General features: G+C 46.7%; 1 protein-coding gene across 1 annotated transcript; it reads right to left on the reverse strand.

Annotated features, from left to right (window-relative positions):
* Positions 1-518: 518 nt before the first annotated feature.
* Positions 519-18,737, reverse strand: LOC104167499 (rab-like protein 6; the record flags this gene model as incomplete). The annotated part of the gene is made up of 7 exons (XM_009707782.1): positions 519-716; positions 1,329-1,378; positions 3,140-3,317; positions 5,130-5,478; positions 6,145-6,363; positions 15,958-16,123; positions 18,379-18,737. Coding segments are annotated over 7 exons (1,519 nt in total), but the record flags the coding sequence as incomplete, so codon positions are not given.
* Positions 18,738-21,420: the final 2,683 nt, after the last annotated feature.

The raw sequence follows: 21,420 nt of genomic DNA on the forward strand, positions 1-21,420 counted from the left end.
AGCTCATCAACTGCTGGGTGGAGCAATGGCCAATACTACCTTTCTCATTAAAAAAATAGGAAGGATAAAAAGTTAAAGACTTGAGACAGGCGAGCACGATGCGTTCATGCGGTATGTTTTGTTGCACTCCTCTGAACAAGACAGGAATTTCAGGTGTGCAGGAGTGGAATATAGCAGGGGTGGAGCAGGAGGCAGGTCCACTTCACTTCCCACACCCTGCCAGCTTCCTGATGGGGCATCTCTGGAAGGAGAAAAAACGACAGCCTGGAAGTGGGCCTGAGAACTGTGCCCTGAACCTTCCCCTTACTCAAGTACATCTCAGCTGGATTTTCTTTGTGTAACGAATGCACGAGAACAGCACACACAGATGTAAAGCTTTTCTTTTGCCGACTCCATTTTGAGAGACTATATGGCAAACAGCCAAAGCTTTACACATCTGCACCTGTCCTGGCGTGACTTGTAAGAAAAGATGGAGACAGCCACGACAGAAGAGTCCGCTGCGCGTACATGCAGCCAGCCTACAGCTCCTCATAGTCCCCACCTCCTCGCGGCTTGCTCACGCTGGCTCCTCCTCCTCCAAGAAAAGCCTCAAGTTCATCTATCTCGCTGTTTTTCTCCTTGCTCTTCTTTTTCTTTTTCTTTTTCTCCTCTTTGTTCTCCTCCTTCTCTTTGCTCTTCTTGTGTTTGCTCTTCTTTTTCACAGACTTCTCATCTTCCTGCAAAATGAGAAAATTTTTACTAGTAAATCCTCTGAGCATGCCAGTAACCCAGCATCTATCACCCTGAAACTTGGCTCTGACGGGAACCTTACTTAGGGTGAAACATCTACTACCATGGCTGGCATGGAGTTAATTCCAGAAGATCCTTCTGCGAGTTTGGACAAAAGAGAGAAAAGACCATCTGGTTTATATGCAGTAGTGGTCTGTCAGGCAGTTTGTGCCCGACAATACCACAGTATTGGACAGGCAGAAATGTCAAAGACAAAGCCTCCTGCAGACTTCCCTTGCTGCCTCTGATATTAGGTCTGTCAGGGACACCCCTCTGCTTGGAAAAAGTAATGGTTCTATCAACAGACTCAGCCTAGCAGAGATGCGCTGCTCTATTTAATCGTATATTTATCAAACTCTCACACTGCCTTTTCAAAATTCAACTGTTCTAAAAGCTTGCTTTTAAGCTTAATGGTCTGCAGAGCACGGAAGGCACAGATCCAGCTGTTAGATGCGAGAATGGAAGGAAGTCCACCAAGACAGAGTACACTTGTAGAAGGCCACCCCTCTCCTTGGCTGGTAAATAATACGGCAGATCAGGTCTGAGGAATTAAATAGTACCTCTTTGCTTTTCTTTTTCTTCTTCTTTTTCTCCTTAGAAGGTTGTTTATCTGTTCAAACAAAAAAAAACCACAACCCATTGTTTATAATGAATTTAAACCGTAAGAGATGCAATTCTGCCCTGTCCTGATTTCTGAGAACAAAATGCTCCATCCTGGACTCATGGGCAAAGGCAATCCCAACACCTCAGGACAAACTGCATGCCTTTAGAAACCAACATGGGCCCCAGCAGTCACGCCCTAACTTAACCATATACATCTAGTTTAATTATGAGCATTACATTACATATTATTCTGTGTTATGAACACTGACCTGGGCATTCACTATATCACAGCTACTAAGAAACGAAAGTAAGAGACCAGCTCTACAAACTGGTCCAAAGGCCAAATTGGGGACCAGATTACTATTTTCAGAACTGAAAAAGAGCCCTGGGAAGAATTTCCCCCTGACCACCAAATATTCAAAGGCAGATGGAAATCCTACCAGGCACTGTTTATGATTCTGTGAGTTGAGCTAGTAATGGAAGGACCATTCAGGACATGGTGTCAGCAGATGGGAGCACCCTGGCAGACTAGCACTCACTGTTGTTCAAACTGTGTATGGAAATTACATCACCACGAGGCCAAAGCGTCAGTGCTGCAGCCCTGCTCTACAGGGGTGGCTACTTTCATGGTATCAAATGAGTCCCAGAGTCCATCACTGTCAAAACGTTTGTCCCAGGTTATTGTGGCTGATGGCTGCTGCTTTGACTGCTGAATGTCCACTGCCTTTGCACAAAACCTCCTTGAACAGGAGAGTATCCACTTGGCTGTTTCACAGGAGGCTTTATAACTGCACTACATTTCAGGGGTGGTATTCGACTGTCAATCTTACCTACACGTTCTTTTCTCCTCAGTTGATCTGTAAATACAAGTCTGCCATGGAGAAGTCTAATTGTTGGTCAAGCTCCAATTGACTGACTATCAAGATAGGTTTTTATATTTATCCCAGAAAGAGGAGATAGGAAGAACCCACATTGAATTATTAAAGATGCTAAACTGTAGTTAAATTATTGACCTGGGCCTCTGCAGATGCACTCGTAGCTATTTTGAGCTGTGCTGTTCAGCAACTCAAAGCGACAAGCCGATGAAGCTATCGCAGCCTGTGACACCTTGCTTACACTTTTTGGAGTAGCTGTTCAAAGAGATCTCTCCCTGGTGCTGCTTACAGCTTTTCCCCCCTTTAAGTCTTTAACCTCCCATCTTTCGTGGTGACATCAGGGGCAGATCTATAGGAAGTTGCTTTGCAGTAATGCCAAGACAGCAGAAATTATTTGCGCGAATAAGATTTGTTCCCTCAGGGGATGGAGGGGAAAAAAAAAAAGCCTGAGGAATGCTTAGGTTGTGATCAGAATCTCACCTCACCTTTCCCAAAAATAGAAGAGCAAATTGGCAGGGTATGTCAGAGCATTTTGCTCAAGTTGATCCAAATTCTTGAGGGGGTGGGCACTGCAATACCGAACACCACTTCCCAGGCATGCAAGGCTAAGCAGGAAGCAGCTTGTGAAAGATGTGCTCCTGCTTCCAGCTGGGACAAAAATAATACAGGGCTGATGCCATGGACAAGCCAAGTTCCCTCCCTCCCCATGAGGAAAAACTTAAAAGAAAGTTACTTATGCTGTGTTAAACCACATTAAAGACTCACACAGGGCACTGCATGAAGTTACAGGGTATTTTATTTAGCGCAAATTGGTTTGCTTACACCCTGGAACCATTTGGGAAAGAACAGATGCCTGACAAACAAAATCAGCAAGAGTGGAAATAAGGTGTGACCTTTACCTTCCTCACTGCTCTCCTTGGGACCAGTTTCTTCCAAACCCAAACCAAAGAGATCTGAGTCATTTTTCAGTTTAAAGGAAGGGACTGTTGATTTCACAGATTGGGGTGGCTTTGTCAACGAGGTATCATCATCAGATATTTCAGAGAGATCTTCCCGGACTGGGAATTCATCCTAGAGACAAGAAAAGGCAGAAGACAGCAACAAATCTTTCAACCAAAATCTCTAAGCATTTTGTACACAAAGACATCAGATGTTAGCAGGTGGGGAGGAAGGAAGGACATGGTAGCTGAACTGAGCTGTTATTGCCTGGAAATCAATGCCCTTGATCTTATGAGCTCTATCTATTTCTGGCCTCACTAAAATGCCTCAGTAGCACTGGTATTGGAAAGTGTGCTCTGATAATTTAACATTCATGCTACTGAAATCAAATTCCTGACGTAAAGGGATTAAACGAGATCTTCAACTGTGTTAGTTCAACAGCATCAGCCTCTAACTGCCCTGGAGAGGCACCTCTGTTTTGGGGAAAATCCAAATCTAATAGGCTGACAAAACCTTTTTGCTGTGCAGCTCTGTAGGGTCTTGTGTACCAGAGGCAACATGCAGCAGGGCCAAGGAAGCGGTCTGTGTTTGCAGAGTTAACTCCCTTCATTGAGTCAAAAGGGAAAGTGTTCCCAGGGCAAATTTGCCTCTTCAACGTGGGCTAAAAAAGAGGATGCTGCAGAGACTGGATATCACCCCAAAATCCTCTGTGTCTGCATGATGGGAATGGAAATGAAGTTTATTGATCTTCTGATACCTGCCAACTGATCCTGTTCAGAATTCGTTAACCACCCTTTCTTTATATCCTCCATACTGACCAAATACAGCCTCGCTCTGCTGCTGATCTAGGCAATGCCCTCCTTGCTAATGGTGGTGTGTTTACTGCTTTCCCTGACCAGTAAACCTTGTAGTTGAAAAGCATTCACAGGTTGTGGGGCATCTCCCTGACACTGTTGCAATGACAAGCTCCCTCACAAGTCCTGTTTCCCATCATCACATGCTAAGAGAAACAAACTTGCTCCAAATACTTTTGCTTTCATATTAAAGTGCCAAGAAAACCAAGTACTGAAAATGCTAAACGAATGGAAAATTACTTAATAAACACTGTGACATGTAGGCAAGGTCAAAGAAACTGGGACAACTGTCCTTTCTGAAGGATTCCGGAATGATGCAAACCCATAAAACACCCCTGAACACCACCTAACCCAGACACCAGAAGTAACCCTGACCAGCAACTGCCCATCCCAAATCATGTTAGCAGCTTCTACATATTGCTCTGCTGGCTGCGAGTACAGATCACCAAAATCAGGGATATCTAGGCCACAGCAGCAAGTTCCTACCAGCCCAAAGATATTTGTGTTTTCTCCATCTTTAATACACTACAAAGTGCAGAGGGGTCTCCTGCTCCACTGTGTGTTTGAGCAGACACCTCCAGGCAGCACTATGCAGATGCCCACGTGCTGAACACCACAGAGACATTATAGCTAACCTGGCTACGCTGGGAAGTCCTTCGCAGGCAGATTTTCCTACTTCACTAAGAAGCTTTGCCACGCACATTTTGTTACAGCCTTTTGCTTGCAGGGTTGACTGTAGGGAGCTCACTCTCTTGCAAGCACACACTTCCACATGCTAAACTTCGGGTGAAAAACCATTAGCTTTGTATTTTGTACCCTCCATACTGCTGGACTGACTGCGCTTTGGACTTCTTGAGAATAAACAGCACATGAAAACCTGTAAGCGCAAACCTGGTCGCTGTGTGGCTTCAACAATCACAGCATTAGTGGGTTTGTGCTTATATCAATCTCTTCAGGTTGCTTAGCACCTGACTTGCTGTGCCTGCTGCTGAGAGATGGGAGAGCAGATGAAAGCACTGCTCAATGAGACGCCTCAACACTTCAAGCTCAGCTTTGCAGCAGCATACAGCGATTCACGCATGTTATTTACCATTTTCTTCTTCTGGCTGTCAGAATCCTCACTTTCGAAGTCTGGGTCATCCATAACAAATGAGAGCATCTGAGTAGCTATTGGTCCCTCTTGATCACTGTCAGACTCCTCAGGCTTTTCCTCTTTGACCACTTTCTGCTTGAGAGCATGTCCTTTGCTTTGGGAAGTGGTCTTTGGGGCCTGGACCGCTGCTGGAGTGGCAGCAGCAGCAGTCGGCAGGCTAGTGTTGACCTTGCTGCTGCTGTTTCTTTCGGACCCAGAATGTGGAGGTAAATTGTCAGGAGGCTTTGGGTCAGTTACTTTGGTCAAAATTGCTTCACTCTGTGGTTTCAGAGAATTTCTGGAAGACCTAAGAAGAAAGAAACAAGTTGTCAGAGCCTGTCTATCCCCGTTCTGTGAAGCAAAGTACAATGACCAATTAATAGCTGAGCCTGCCTCAAGGGCTGCAATGTGCATCTACACAGGAGAGGCAGTTCATTCTAGGGTGTGTGTGATCAATCACATACCACTCAGAGGCTGAGGATAACCCTTGTGTGCCCGTGGATGCCGATGTACAGTTGTCTGTGCCAGCACGCCACACCTGACCATCACCCACTGGATGTGGTTATGTGGAGAACATGATCCAGTTCATCGTTCTCCAGCACAGCGTGTGGTGAATGACTTCTGTTCCCTTCACCGCAAGACTCGACTCTTCTGTCCTCCTTACACTGCTATGAACAGACGTTCAGGTGCTCAGTTACAGTCTCTTGTTCAAACTTGAGAAAAAGGCCGGGCCATTCCCAAGGAGCAATGTACCGATGAGCACAGTGCTCAAAGGCATGCTGCCTAGGTGCAGTGCAGAAAACACTGCATAAAGCTGTCACACCTAAAGTAAATACAGCCCCAGCTTACAGTTGAAGGAACAGGCTGATAGAGACACCAAGATTTCCCAGAGGCTGCACAGAAGTCAGTGGCAGGACTGAGAGGAGGCCCAAGTTTGCCAGCACAAACCCACACTTCAGGCTGTACTTTGTACCTTTTTTTTTCCTGCTCCTTCTCGATGTCTTCATCAGGTATGAGTACGACCTTAGAGTCCTTCACCTTTTCCTCTTCCTCCTCCTCACTGGAGAGGGTGACATTGTTGCTGGGCACCCGTTCTGTTGCCAACATGGGTCTGCTGGGGATTTTGTCATCCAGATCCAGGTCATCTTGGAAACCTGCCACCATGGGGTTCCCCCCAGGCACCTCTCCATCGCTGCAAAATAGCCAATGATCAGACACAGCACCCCCAGGATGTGTTACAACAGACATACCTCCCCTTGAAAGCAGACTGATGCTTGCCTGGCTCTTCTGGCCAACTTCATGGTCAACGTCCCTCAGGCTGGGGCAGCTGCAACTACCAGCTGTCCCCCTGCACACTGCCCAGCCGCTGCCCCGTTTAGGCTGCACCTGCTCGCTGTGGGCCACAGCGGTGGCACACGCCCTGTACAAAACAGGCCACAGAAGGATGTGTCACACAGTGGCTGCTACCGCTCCAGTTGAAAATAAGTGGCTGGAAAAGGTGAGCCTCAGTGCTACCGAGCAGTCTGTTGTTTCAGCTCTATCAGAACATCTCCGGTCCAACATGCAAGGATCAGTTAATTAAATCATGGGAACTGCCTGCCTTAATCCCCACATCCTGTAATTAAACCTGATCATATACTGTCACTACTATGGGAATTCACTTGCAGCTATTAGCTTCCTGGAATTATTTCTATTTCTCTGGTGCTCCCTGAAGCAGGCAGCTACCCAGACACCATAACCGTGCTTTAACATTCCCCAAATTAAATTAACCTAAGGACACACTTTTAGAGCTAGGATTCTGTCAGACTCCCTGGATGTAACACAGTTATTTGTTCAGAGGCATCCTGATAGAGAGCTTCGCAGTTGAAATTACCAGCTGAGGATTCTTGTCTGAATGTCCCCAGGACTCAACAATTTTAATACTTTCTGAAGGATTTGCTCATGTCAGGAATATAGATATTTTCCTCAGCCTTGGCTGATGAGCCTTTGCACCACCTTTTCTCGTTCTATTTGCTTTATCCACAACAGATACCCAGCTCCTTCCTGATAACCTCCCATACACAATAGTCACTGTCCTTTTAATGACTCGATACGGATTATACAAACACAGCCTTCATTTTTATACAGAGACAAAAAAAATGATTATAGCTTGGAACAGATCAGATTTTAGAAGCATAAAAGGAATCAAAAACCCCTAAAATCCTTAATCTGGAAAAAGGTGGTGTTTCCAGTCAGAAGCACAGGGCCAGCACTGGCAGAGACACTGGAGGATGGTATGCTGATGGGATGGGAAATGCTGAGACCCTATCACAGTCCAGATGATGGTACTACTCACTCTGGCTCTTCTTATTACTAGTTTACAAGTTAGTTTTAAAGAATTATTATTATCTGCCAACAGATAATGGAGTTATTTGTGATATACAGGACACCATGCTCATGACAACCAGTGCAGCACATTGAGAGTGATTACAACCAATGCTTGTCTGGGTTAGAGTGCTAAGATCAGGGCTAAAATCCACTCCCCCCTTCTGCTTTTGGTGTGTATTCCTCTGCTTTCAGGACTCACAGCGCAGCTCCCAGCTCAGCAGAGACAGGCTGCTAAAGAGCCCCTTCATCAGTAACACTGCTGCTCTCATATCGAGCCAGAAAGGAGGCACACAGCCTGTCCCACACAAAGGAGAAGAAAACTGGTGCCCAAAACAGCCTCCAAGGTTGGAGGAATTACAAGTGAGTGATTTCTGAGGTCTGCAAAGCAATGGCAGGGTTTCTTCTTGAAAGGCACTGGAAAGAAAACGGAGTTGCATCCCAAAAATGGCAGGACATTATTCTGAACTAGTGACACTGCACTTCTTTACACATCACTGCTCTATTAAGCACGAGGACTCTTCAGAGATTGCTGCCACTGTCCTTCTACCGCACACCATATCAGACTTGCAGCCTTTAAAGCATTCCCAGTCCGAACACAACATCCACATGTGTACACACACCTGCACAAAGTGGGTCATCTCCCTTTGCAGTGAATACACTGCCTCCATCTATAACTTACATGCAAATCGTTGAGCGACAGCTTAAGAGCAAAGCAATGGAGTGAATATACATCAGGAAAATGACTGCTGCAGTATAAACAAGGTCTGACAACGCAAAACTAGTATCAGCTTGTGGTCCTGAGGTTCCAGCTGGAAGGAATTCAGAGCATGCAAAAACAAGCACATCACACCACTCTCTCCAACACTTGACGTGCTGCCAAGCCTGCGTTAGTGTTGAGCCAACGTGTTTGCAGGCACAGGTACCCACCAAAAGTGACTATACTCGCTGAGGTCTGCATCTGAGCTACTGATCAAAGAGCACATTGGGATTTCCTCAGTGAGCCCTCCATCATGTACACAGAATGGCTGCTGGTGATGAAACAAATCCTGCTGCAACCCGAGTTCACGGTCTTAAACCCGGATCGACTGTGTTCTACCAGGCCTGCTGTGTGGCCAGTGGGGCCAGCCCCACAGGCAGCCAGCAGAATCCTCTTGCCACATCAGTTTTTGGGGCTAGAGAAAGAGGAAAAACTCAAACTCTAATAAAGCAGACAAGCTGAGGGAATCACACGCCACAGATGAGCCTGCAGGGCTACATTCTACAAGATCGGGGTCTTCTCCTGGGAACCAAACAGCGTCCTCAGCTTCTCTCACTTGGTCTAGTGCAGCTGGGTACCACTATATGAGTAACATATGTCATAAAAGCAAAGAACCAGTTCAAAGCCCTTCAGATGTAAAGACAAGGAAATCTGATCAGTGTTTAAGATAAATGTCTAGTGATGCTGAGAAGACAGATCAGGAATACTGTTAGGTACAGCATGAACTCACTTTCAGACACCTAGAGCCCACCCATGGATCTAGGCCAGCCTGACCCAGGAGGAGGGAAGAGAGGAGCCTATCTGGAGCCAGATTAGCTCCTCCGGTGCAGTCACATACACACTGGCTCAGGGCATCAGGCTAAAGAGCAGTAAATTAAGTTCTGAAAGAGCAAACTGAGAGATTGAACTGTCTTCCTAATTAACTGGTAAAGAAACTGATTTTGGGAGTCCTCTTTATTGCAAGCTAGAGAACCATAACATGTCATTAAACAAAACCCAGGACCCCAGTAATTGCCACAGATTAAGTTGGGATTTAGCTGTAGCAACACCAGGGGACATCAGTAAGTGCTAAAAGTCTCAGCAGCTGTCTGATCTTTGGGCAAGAGTAGCCTTGCTCCACAGGCATGAGTGCATTCCTCACTGATAGCACACTTAAGAAAAAAAAGTGTTTTCTTCTAACATTACTGCTCCATGACAATTCTTGCTCCATTGTTTAGAGATGCTATGGGGTAGGGAATGAAAGAAGTTCACTTGACATCATTGCAAAAAAATAAAGAATTCTCTACGTCAACAAAACGGATGAGAAATACCAGACTTTACAGACTGTTCCTGAAGCTCAGAAAAGCAAACAAGTTCTCACAAATGGAATCAAACACATCCCTGAGTTCAGGAAGCAGTTCAGTTACACAGCATTACATCCTGCTTCCAACAACGAGAACAAAACCTTCCTCTCTTCCCCAAGAAGCTGACCTCTATGTGCGAGAGCAGCTGGAGTGCAGGGAGCTCTGTCTGGGGATGGATGAGGAGCCACCTGAGAGCTTGTGGGTTAGGATTCAAGAGAGGACAGGTAAAGGTCACACCATAGTGGGTGCCTGTTACAGGCTGCCTGACCAGGGCCAAGTGGATCAGGCCCTCTACAAAAAGATAGGAGTAGCCTCATGTTCACAGGCCCTGGTCCCCATGGACTTCAACCAACCTGATATCTGCTGGAGGGCCAAGACAGCAAGACGTAAGCAATCCAGGAGGTTCCTGGAGTGCACTGATGACAACTTCCTCTTCCGACTGACAGAGGAGCCAACGAGGAGAGGACCTCATACTCACAAAAAATGAGGGGCTTGTTGGGAAGGTGAAGGTCAAAGGCAGCCTTGGTGAAGTTCAGGATCCTGAGGGCAGGGAGGAGGGCAAAAAGCAAACTGGACTTCAGGAGAGCAGACTTTGGCCTCTTCAAAGATTTGCCTGGAAGAGTCCTGGAAGAGATAAGGCCCTGGAAAGAAGAAGGGCCCAAGAAAGCCTGTTAATATTCAAAGATCACCTCCTCCAAGCTCAAGCAGTCCATCCCAACGTATATGGAGTCAGGCAAAAATGCTAGGAGGTCTGTGTGGATGAACAATGAGCTCCTGGACAAACTCGAACACAAAAAGAAAACATACAGGGAGTGGATGCAAGGACAGGTAACTTGGGAGGAATACAGAGACATCATCCAAGCATCCAAGGATGAAATCAGGAAAGCTAAAGCCCAAAAGGAATTGAATCTGGCCAGGGATGTCAAGGACAACAAGCAGGGCTTCTATAAGTACATAGGTGGCAAAAGGAAGACTAGGGAAAATGTGGGCCCATTGCTCAATGAGAAGGGGAGCCTGGTTACACGGGCCATGGAAAAGGCTGAAGTACTGAATGCCTTCTTTGCCTCAGTCTTTACTAGCAAGACTAGCCCTTCAGGAACTCCAGGTCCCAGAGACCAGGGGGATAATGTGGAGCAAGGAAGATGTACCCTTGGTGGAAGAGGATCAGGTCAGGGATCCTGGTCAAAGCAAAACTGGACATACATAAGTCCATGGATCCTGATGGGATGCACCCACGAGCGCCGAGGGAGCTGGCAGATATCACTGCGAGTCCACTCTTGATAATCTTTGATCAATCGTGGTGACTGGGAGAAGTTTCTGAAGACTTTCCTGAAGAGGAAAGCAAATGCCAGTCCCAGAGAACTACAGCCCCATCATCTTCACCTCGATCCCTGGGAAGGTGATGGAGCAGCTAATCCTGCAAACTATTTCCAGGCACATGAATGGTAAGAAAATCATCAGGAGTAGTCTGCATGGATTTACCAAGGGTAGGTCTTGCTTGACCAACTTGATAAAAGTCTATGATGCAATAACTGGCCTGGTAGATGAGGGGACAGCAGTGGATACCCGGACCTCAGTAAGGTCTTTGACACTGTCTCCCGTAAGATCCTCATAGGGAAGCTGTTGATATACAGGTTGGATGAGGAGACAGTGAAATGAATTGAAAACTGGCTGAATGGCCAGGCCCAGAGGGTGGTGATCAGTGGCATGCAGTCCAGTTGGAGGCCAGTAACTAGCGGTGTACCCCAGGGATCAATGCGGGGCCCAGTCCTGTTTATCATCTTCACTAATGATCTGGATGACGGAGCAGGGTGTATGTACCCTCAGCAAGTTTGCAGATGACCCCAAACTGGGAGGAGTGACTGATGCACCAAAGGGTCATGCTGCCATCCAGAGGGACCTCGTCAGGCTGGAGAAATGGGCTCACAGGAACCTCCTGTAGTTCAACAAGGGGAAGTGCAAAGTTCCACACCCGGGGAGGAACAGCCCCAGGCATCAGTACATGCTGGGGGCCACCCAGTTGGAAAGCAGCTTGGGAGAGGAGGACCTGGGGGTTCTGGTGGATGCCAAGTTGAACATAAGTCAGCAAGGTGCCCCTGTCGCAAAGAAGGTCGATGGTATCCTGGGCTGCATTAGGCAAAATATTGCCAGCAGGTCGAGGGAAGTGTTCCTTCCCCTCTGCTCTGCACTGGTGAGGCCACATCGGGACTACTCTGTGCAGTTCTGGGTGCTCCTCAGTACAAGAGAGACATGGGCATACTGGAGAGAGTCATTGAAGGGCCATGATGATGATTAAGTGCCTGGAGCACCTCTCACATGAGGAAAGGCTCTCCCATGAGAGCTGGGACTGCTTAGACTAGAGAAGAGAAGGCTTGGGGGACCTTATAAATGTATTTAAATACCTGAAGGAGGGTGGAAAGAAGATGGAGCCAGACTCTTTTCAGCAGTGCCCAATGACAGGACAAGAGGCAAGGGGCACAAACCAAAACACATGAAGTTCCCTATGAACATCAGGAAACACTTTTTCCACTGTGAGGATGACCGAGCACTGCCACAGGTTGCCAGAGGGGTTGTGCATTCTCCATCCATGGAGATATTCAAAAGCCACCTGGGCAACCGGTTCTTGGTGGCCCTGGTTGAACAGGGAGGTTGGACCAGATGACTTCCAGAGGTGCCTTCCAACCTCAGCTGTTCCATGATTCTGTGAATGTAACTATCTCTGCTTCACATGTGAAACGCACTGCACACTAAGGCGTTCCCACATGAGCTAACGGTAAGACTCTTGCTTATAGACAGTAAGGCAATTCGTTTTATTTGGGTAAAAGAAGTAACTTCACAAATTCTCAAAACACAGCCCATTCTTCTGCCACATCTTCAATGGCTCTTCAGTTTCCGAGCGAACACTTGGTTACAGCACACCCAGAAGAAATGCTGGCAAGCTGCGTAAGCTTAATGCTCAGATATCTGCTTAAAAATGATCAGGAGACCTGAAAGCATCTCTCGTGTATGTTCTCAGGCTTTGTTCCTCACTCAGATGCAAAGGGAAAACAGCTTCCAGTATTTAATTTTTTAAAACCAATAAAATCTCTATTAGGTTTGAGTGGTTTCACAATAGAACTTTTGTGTCCATTAGCTCAGAGATAAATTTCTGCAGTAGTAGATTTTGTTGCAACTACAACAACCTACTCACTGCAGTAGAAGCTGATTACTAGGGACGGTGCTTACAGAACTCTTATGTTGCTCCTGGGCACCATGGGATTGTAACTGGCATCCTGAAGGAAATCAATTATTGCAGGTGATGGTCAGAACCACATATACATCTCTGAATTTCAGCACATCTGGCTTATTCTGGTAGGCCCTTTTTGGCAAGAAACAGAGGGTAAAATTGCCAGACCACTGAGAAAACTGTGTGAACTACATAGGAAACCATAGCAAGACACAGATGCCAAGCTGCAGAGAAATAATGAGCATTTGAATTTGCAGGGACGCACTGCAAGGTCTTCTCCTAGGGAAATAGAGCTGTTCTAACTGCAGATTGTTACCACTATCATCAAAGGATGAAGCTGTGAACAAGCATCCTCTCTGTGCTCTGTGAAAGCCCAAAGGTGTCTCTTTTTCTGTCCCCACCAGCTCATACGCACTGGAAGGCTACCAACACTGGGGACAGAGTGCAGAAGGGCGTCATAGCAGCCAACAACATGATAATTCTGCAACCAAGGAGGAGGGCTCTCGCACCACCGTTTGAGATGTTTGGCTTTTTGTACAGTTTTAACATCTATTTGCTTCCACCGACTGACGTTCTGGAGAAGAGAAGCCTTTGTTAGAGATCCAGCCTCCTACCCACAGCAAGAACTGCAGCTAAAGAGCTCCAAGTGCACTCCAGGATTCAGTCCTTCAGCAAACCCCAGGAAGGTCAGGCTTGGCTCTCCTGACATTTCCTTGTTAAACACAGAAAAATATCCCAGCTCAGCCACAGCCGTGAGCAAGATGCTTTGTAGGCCAGCATGCTTCTAGCAACCACCACTTTTTTCTCCTTTCTTTCCTTTTTTTTTTTTTTTTTTAAAATAAAACATCCACGTGTTCTACCATCACAAGGGATGATGATTCAGGCTGACCTGCATTAGACAGGCATCAAGCCTCACACACAGCATTGATTTAAAGTTGTTGTGGTTGAACTAGAGAACACTGAATCATGACAAAGATGTCAAAAGATGCAGAATCCACTACATCCACAGATGAGCTGTATCAGCGTTTAATTACTCTCCTGGTTAATCCAGCGTTGATGACAAGAGGCAGCAGGCAACAACTATTCTGAGCAGAGGGATGCAGAGCCTGTGAGTATGCTTAGGTCACCTCTTAAGTGACAGTTGCTTTCAGACAGCTTGCTGCACATCCTCTTGTCTGAGTAGCTCAGCAGACACAATCCCTTTTCCCTTTTTTTGGTTAAAAAACATCAAAGCCAGGAAAAGGAAAAAAAAGAAAATAAAAAAAAAAAGAAAATCCAGCCCACAGCATAAGCACAGCTCTCTGCCATTTGGAGGACAGAATTATAGAATCACAGAATAGTTTGGGTTGGAAGGGACATTTCAAAGTCATCTAGTCCAACACCCCTACAATGAGCAGGGACATCTTCAACTAGATCAGGTTGCTCAGAGCCTCGTCGAACCTGACCTTGAATGCTTCCCGGGATGGGGCATCTACCACCTCTCTGGGAAACCTGTGCCAGTGTTTCACCACCCTCATTGTAAAAAATTTCTTCCTTATATCTAGTCTAAATCTACTCTCTTCTAGTTTAAAACCATCAATCCTTGTCCTATTGCAATAGGCCCTGCTAAAATGTCCGTCCCCACCTTTTTTATAAGCTCCCTTTAGGTACTGGAAGGCTGCTCTAAGGTCTCCCCCGAGCCTTCTCTTCTCCAGGCTGAACAAGCCCAACTCTCTCAGCCTGTCCTCACAGCAGAGGTGCTCCAGCCCTCGGATCATCTTCGTGGCCTCCTCTGGACTCACTCCAACAGGTCCATGTGCTTCTTGTGCTGAGGACCCCAGAGCTGAAGGCAGTACTGCAGGGGTGGGTCTCACCAGAGCAGAGTAGAGGGGCAGAATCCCCTCCCTCGACCTGTTGGTCATGCTGCTTGGGATGCAGCCCAGGATACGGTTGGCTTTCCGGGTTGCAAACGCACATTGCTGGGTCATGTCCACCTTTTCATCCACCAGCACCCCCAAGTCCCTCTCTGCAGGGCTGCTCTCAATCCCTTCATCCCCTAGCCCATATTGATACCTGGGGTTGCCCTGAACAAGCTGCAGGATGTTGCACTTGGCCTTGTTGAACCTCATGAGGTTCACATGAGCCCATTTCTCGACCTTGTCCAGGTCCTTCTGGACGGCATCCTGTCCCTCAGGCATGTCAACTACACCACACAGCTTGGTATCATCTGCAAACTTGCTGAGCATGCACTCGATCCCACTGTCTATGTCACTGATGAAGATATTAAACAGCACTGGTCCCAGTATAGACCCCTGAGAGACACCACTTGTCACTGATCTCCATCCGGACATTGACTCATTGACCACTACTCTCTGGATGTGACTACCCAGACAATCCCTTACTCACCAAATAGTCCACCCATCAAACCCACATCTCTCCAATTTAAAGAGAAAAAGCTGGGAAGGAACACCAGAAATGGACAGAGAAAAAGAAAGGCACCCACTAAGACTTTTCTGGAATCTGTAGGTAAGCATGCAGTGACACTCCCAAGGGAGCACAACCCTCCCCATCCTTCCTTCCAGAATCCCACTGAGCCATGGAGTGTCCCCAGGTGTCCTCCAACAAACTCAAACCTCTTTATAACACCTCAGGAACGGCAGTACCAGGGCACAAAGGAGCTTGGCCATGCCTGGCCTCTGCAGCAGGGAAGTATTCATTAGGGAAAATATAATATCCCTGCAAAGTGCACTGTGTTCCAGAAGGAAAATATCTCAAATGTTTCAGCACATTTGGCCAGAGGGAAGTCCATTCCTGACTCAAAGAAACCCAGTGGTTTAACACTGAGCGTGAAAGCAAGACAGTAAAACCAGGAACGCGATAAGTAGCTTTTACTGCTGTCCCTCGTTGCCAGGGAGTAGCGTGTATCATCAAATGGGAGACAGTGAACATAGACTATGACTGACCACACAACAGCCAGAAATGCTCACAGGCAGCTAATTGCTCTGCAATCACTTTCTGAACAGTTGCAAGAGGTTAGCCAGGCCCAAGTCCTCATTCAGACTGCACATCCAGATATGTCCCAGTCTCACCCTCCCTCCATCCTCCTTTCCTTACCTTTCACTATCAACACGGTGTTTAGTCTGTGGTTTCCCTTTGTCCTTCCGTGGAGCTGGGTCTTCTAGAAAGCTGTGGTCCAGACTGTCATCAGGAACAAAGTCCTCCACACTCTGTACTTTTGCAGGGGCTTCAGGGTGGGGAGGAGGAGTGGCAGCAGCAGGATCTGCATTAGCAACAGTAGTTGTAAAACATGGGATTCATCACAAGCAAGACAGAAATTTGCTTTTTACAGATCTATCCTGCCCAGGGTGTCAACAGCCACAAACCAGGACCTTGGCTACACAGCAAGGGAAGAGGAAGGTTATGAGCAAGATACTCAAACCAGTCCAGAGTCTTGCATGAAGGCATTTACAGACCACAGACGGCTGTTGTGGTTTTAAATGCACCAGGCTGATCCAGGCTTTTAGTCTGAAAAATTCTCTAGCATGGTAGTTGACTCTGCTCTACAGTGAGTACTACGACTGACTATACCACAACCAGATTTTATACCTATGCTGTGTGCACTGCTCCGGTGTGATGTCCCTTCTTTATTCTCCTACTTTTTCCAGACTGCTCAGTTCACCCACTTGCCTCCTCTTGCTTTTTCAACTGTAACTGTCGAAGGCAGAATTGTTCACACTGTGCTTTTAGACGCCCTGTGTAACCAAAAGCTCAAGACCTATTGCAAGTAGGGACTTGCTTTAATGTAGTTTATTTGTAGAGACATCTTTACCCATCTTCAAGGTATGAGGATGAAAACTCATGAAATTAGCATAACCAAGAAGCCTAAAGTGATTAACCTTTTCAGAATTTCCAATATTCAATCTTTTTCTTCTGCACAGACTGCACTTCACATTTAGGCTCTTTTCTTTGAGGTGAACAAGATCTGTATATCTTTTTCTAGATTTTGTTCTACTAGTACAGCTTTCGGATCACTTCTGCATATGAGTAACACTATTACTAATGTCATACAGTAGTGTTGGTGTAAGAAAAAACACAGCCAAAAGAATTACTACTGCAAGACTTCAAGGGAAAGCTTAAATAGCAGCTTCCATAAAAAACCAAGTATTACTCTGTGACAGTGATTTTTCAACTGCTTTCTGATTAGCTAGCACCTAGGTATGTTCCAGTAGAGGTGCAGACCCTTGGCATACTACATAAACCTAATAACACTGACTGATCAGCTTCTCCTAGCTGCCTTTTGCAACCTTCCTAAAAAGCACCCTTGAGATACCAGGACTGCAGGCCACAAGCCTAAAACAGTTCTCAAGCTAAGTAACAGATTTAAAAAAAACAAGAAAAAAACCCAAACCCAAAGACTGTAACACTGGTAGTAGACCACTTGCCTTTTTTCTACATATCAATATGGCAAAGTTCTTTTTTTATTGACAAGGGATTTTTAACGTTTGCTCCTCTTTGTTCATTTGTTTGTTTCTGGGTAGGAAGAGTCATAAACAAACTGAAATGGGTGTACTGTGTCATACCTGGTAACAGATTCGGGATGCAGAACATTGTGTGCAGATCTAAAATTGAAAGATTTCAACATCTAAAACTACAAACCATGTTCCCAGCACCTCCTCCTTTCTTTCTGTGGGTGGTGTCTTGAGAATACTGTGAGCTCTAGGGATTGACAGTTTGAGAGGGAAGGTATTTCCAAAGGATGATTCAAACCATGTCATGCTAATGATTTTTAGGCAGTGCCAGCTCTGCAGCTCCAGTTAGCTTTGCAAACAAAGTGAATGTGACAGGCAAATTAAGGTCCAGATCAGTAAAATTACAGGCAACAAAACCCTTGATGCCTCTGCCCTGCAACTTCGTCCGGCAGGGGTTTGGACTGAACGCTGCGCTACTCTGCTCCATTGTGTACTAGTGCTAAGGGAGGAGTAAAGGCAGGCTGCCCTCCTCCTCAGACCATCTCTGAAGGAGCATATTTCCCCAGAGGGGAATCTGCTGCAGAGCCTGGACTTACGTGATCATTTCTGGCTGAATAACCTTTAAAACCAGCACTCCGCTGCTCTCCGTTAACACACAGGAGCCCCTTTGAGCTGCCACACTTTTGTGAAGACAGAGCTTCAAATAGTTTCTATAACAATTTTTCTTGCTATTCAAGAGGCTTTTTGTTCCTGGCAAGAAGCTGATGGTTATTTTATTAGTGTCTCTTGTGTGTTCAGTATCCTCGTCCTAAAGCATGCTAGAGCCACCACTCAGCTGGCTGGACATAGTCCCCACCCAAGCCCAGCACAGAGACAAACCAAAACGCCAATCAGAAGAAAAATAGAGAGTGACAGCGTAGCTCTCCTTGGACACACGCTCCACACACACAAGGCCTGTGGCCTTCAGACACCTGTCTGCTCAGCCTCTCACAGGGAAAAAATGAAAGGAAAACAGAGAAATGCCCACGGGTGACACCCTGTCTAGATAACGCACTCCAGCACTTACCTGGCTGGGGAGGAGAGGGGTCTGATGCAGGAGATGTCCCAAAGAGACGTGAAATAATGCTGCGCTTTGGTGGTGCAACTGCAGCTGGAGGTGCTGGGGAGGCTGTAGCTGGTGGAGGTGCATGTGGCTGCTGGGCCTCAGGTGCAGGCACTGGTGAAAAAGATGGAGGGGGTTCAGGAGAGACGGTGGAGCTTGTGGAAAGCGGCTGCGGTGGCTGTGGGGTGCCAGGGCTGGAGCTGCCCGTTGATGTGGAGCTCGGAGGTACGATGGGTGACTGGGAGCCAGAGGAAGGGCTTTGCCCGTTAGTTGTTAGTGGCGACATGTGTCCTCGGCTTCGAGCTTCCATCATTTCAAGGAAGCTGCAGGGAAGATAAATTGTAAATATAAGGAATGGAGAAAACATGCTCAACAGAGCACTGAGCGTGATGCTGGGCTGCTCTAGCTATGTGCTGAGCTGGGAGGGTATGGGTCTGCTTTCAGTGATGCTGCAGCTTCTTGGGCCACAATAAATCTGGTTCATCCACATAGGCTAAACTCGCCCAATCTGCACTGAGGTGTGGAGAATCCCAACCTGCTTTGCACTGCAGGATGAAACCTATATTTGCAATGCTGCTGGGAAATCCCTGGATAGACAGACTATAACAACATGCCAGGGCTTGAAACACAACCCTAAGTCAGTTCTTGGACATATGTCTCTAAGGGAGTAAGTGCTATAGGAATGGAACATTTTTAGATTCTGCAGAAGAGATCAGAGTGTTCAAGAAAACTCAAATGCTATAAAAACCTCTTCTTTCAACCCAGAATGGATTTGAGAGGAGAATCCTTGAATGTCAAAAGAAAAGAGCTGCCCAGAGGGCTCCCAGAGGACTGACTGCAATTATCCTTCTTGCAATGTGCAGATATACAGGCAGTCTCTCCCCTGGCACGCACTCCCCCTCTGTGTGGGAGGCACTGGAGCCAGGCAGCAGAAGCACTGAAGCAAGTTGTGGTCCTGGCTGGATTCCTGACTAGAAGAGCATTAAAGCCTGTACTGCTAGAGAGAGTGAAATGCTCTACATTCTTTTTAAAAGGAAACAAAGCCTAATCCTGCTGCAGCCTCCTTCTGCAGCCTGTTTGGTTAGCAGTCTTTTCACAAGCTGTATGCAAAGAAACACTAACAGAAAGACAGGCTCTTACCATGAAATGGTCTCAAAATAAGATCTGCTACATGCTGCACATCTGAGAGATATAAAGAGGACACCCGAAGTGAAGTACCATTTATAAAATCTAGCACGTCACGGTCTCGTCTCTTCATTAAGCCTAATGAACTTGTGCCGAGAGGCTCTGGGTTCAACTGCTTCTGCAAGACAGACAGACTTGGTTGTGCTCCAGACAACAAGCATGTCAAAACAGAGAGTCCTCTCCCATGCAGAGCACGACCTCGTCCTTCAGGGACTTGAGCCAGACAAACACCTTCACTTGAATGACTGCTGAGCAGAAGGCAAACTGCAGGGGTTAAAAGACTCTAAACCCCCTTGAAATATCATTCCCTGTTTTACGGAGTAACCTGATACACTTCTAAGGAACAAACTAACACACTTTGTGACCAGCAGTGTCTGGGGCCCTAGAGAACAACATCCCCAGGAAGCTGTTACTTGAATTGGAAAACCAGCAGTCCCTCCTAACTAAGGAACTGGTGAAAGCAGAGATAAAGGGTACCACTAAAAAGCAGTATTAGCTAGGAGAGAAATCGTTGGTAGAGTTCCTCAAGGATTAGCCTTGAGATATATTTCAGCATTTCAATGAAGCCGCTTGAGGTTGGTCATGAGGCTGCAATTTGGGAGGCAGCATCAACAGAGGACAGGGACAAGATACAGAAAGAACTGGGTGATCCTGAATAACAGAAAGGGGAAGAAATTCAACAGTACAAAGGAAATAGTCACCTGCTCGAGGACTAGGAAACAAGTGTTCTTGCTCTAAGTTCACCACATGAGAATGACTAGGAAAGACTTGCCTCACTCATTCCAGAAGACCAGACTAAAGGCTGCAATCACAATGATGCCTGGGAGGAGGAGAAAAGGAGCCTGGCTGTCACATGGCTGGCCACTGCCTGTCCCCCAAGACTGCTATCAAGGCACCTAGATTAATGCCACACTGTGGTAGCCTCACTGATGCTTCCACCAGGGTCCCGGGCAAGGCTTATGTGCTTATTCCACCCAGGACACTGGCTATGACAAAACATGCTCCTGGCAGAGCTGAGATCAGAGCATGCGACAGAGCATCCATTCCAGTATCCTCCCTCTCAGAGGACTAGTAGCTGGGGTGAGCTGTTCGACAACACATTCCACTGAAAATGATGCGTGGATTTGTCATGCACCAAAGAGAAAACATAAAGGAGTTTAACTCTAAGCTTTGCGGAGACTGCATCAGGTTTGTTTGGAACGTGCACAATACATCACACACACTGTAAGAATATTATAGTGTATTTTCAATACATCTCTGTCACTGTGCTGCAGGGCCAAACAATCACACATCGCTCCTTTCTTGAGGAGGGGTTACCATACATGTAATTCAGCATCCTCCAAGGCAGACTACGCAAGGCATCTGTGCTGTGTGAAAGGTAAACCAAGGGTACCTGCAATTCAGCCCTTGTTCAGCAAAGCAAATGCTCTTTATCCACAAACCCACATGAATTGCTATGGCCTGAAAAGCTGTTCACGAGACTAGCCTGCACAGGATGTGCGGCTCCGCAGATCCATGCCAGGAGCACTGAGTGCTAAATTCTGTCATCTCTCCCCTCCAAGCTTTGATTCAGGGCTCCTGGCGAGCCGAAGGCAGGATGGTTGAATAGCTCTGCTTTGTGGTACTAATTCCTCCTCTTCCAAGCCCTACTCAGGGTTAAAGACTCCTGCCTCCCAACTGTGAAGAGAGATTAATCCCAGCTGATCTACATGCACTCCTCTTCCTGTTTATAGCAACAGCGATTCTGGCTGGAAGGCCTGCAAGCTTGGTCACTGCTGCATCCAGCATCCAAGACGCTGATGGCAGCGCCGCTTGCTCTCC

Source organism: Cariama cristata, unplaced genomic scaffold (genome assembly GCF_000690535.1).
Source record: "Cariama cristata isolate BGI_N322 unplaced genomic scaffold, ASM69053v1 scaffold1509, whole genome shotgun sequence".
Lineage (NCBI taxonomy): Eukaryota > Metazoa > Chordata > Aves > Cariamiformes > Cariamidae > Cariama > Cariama cristata.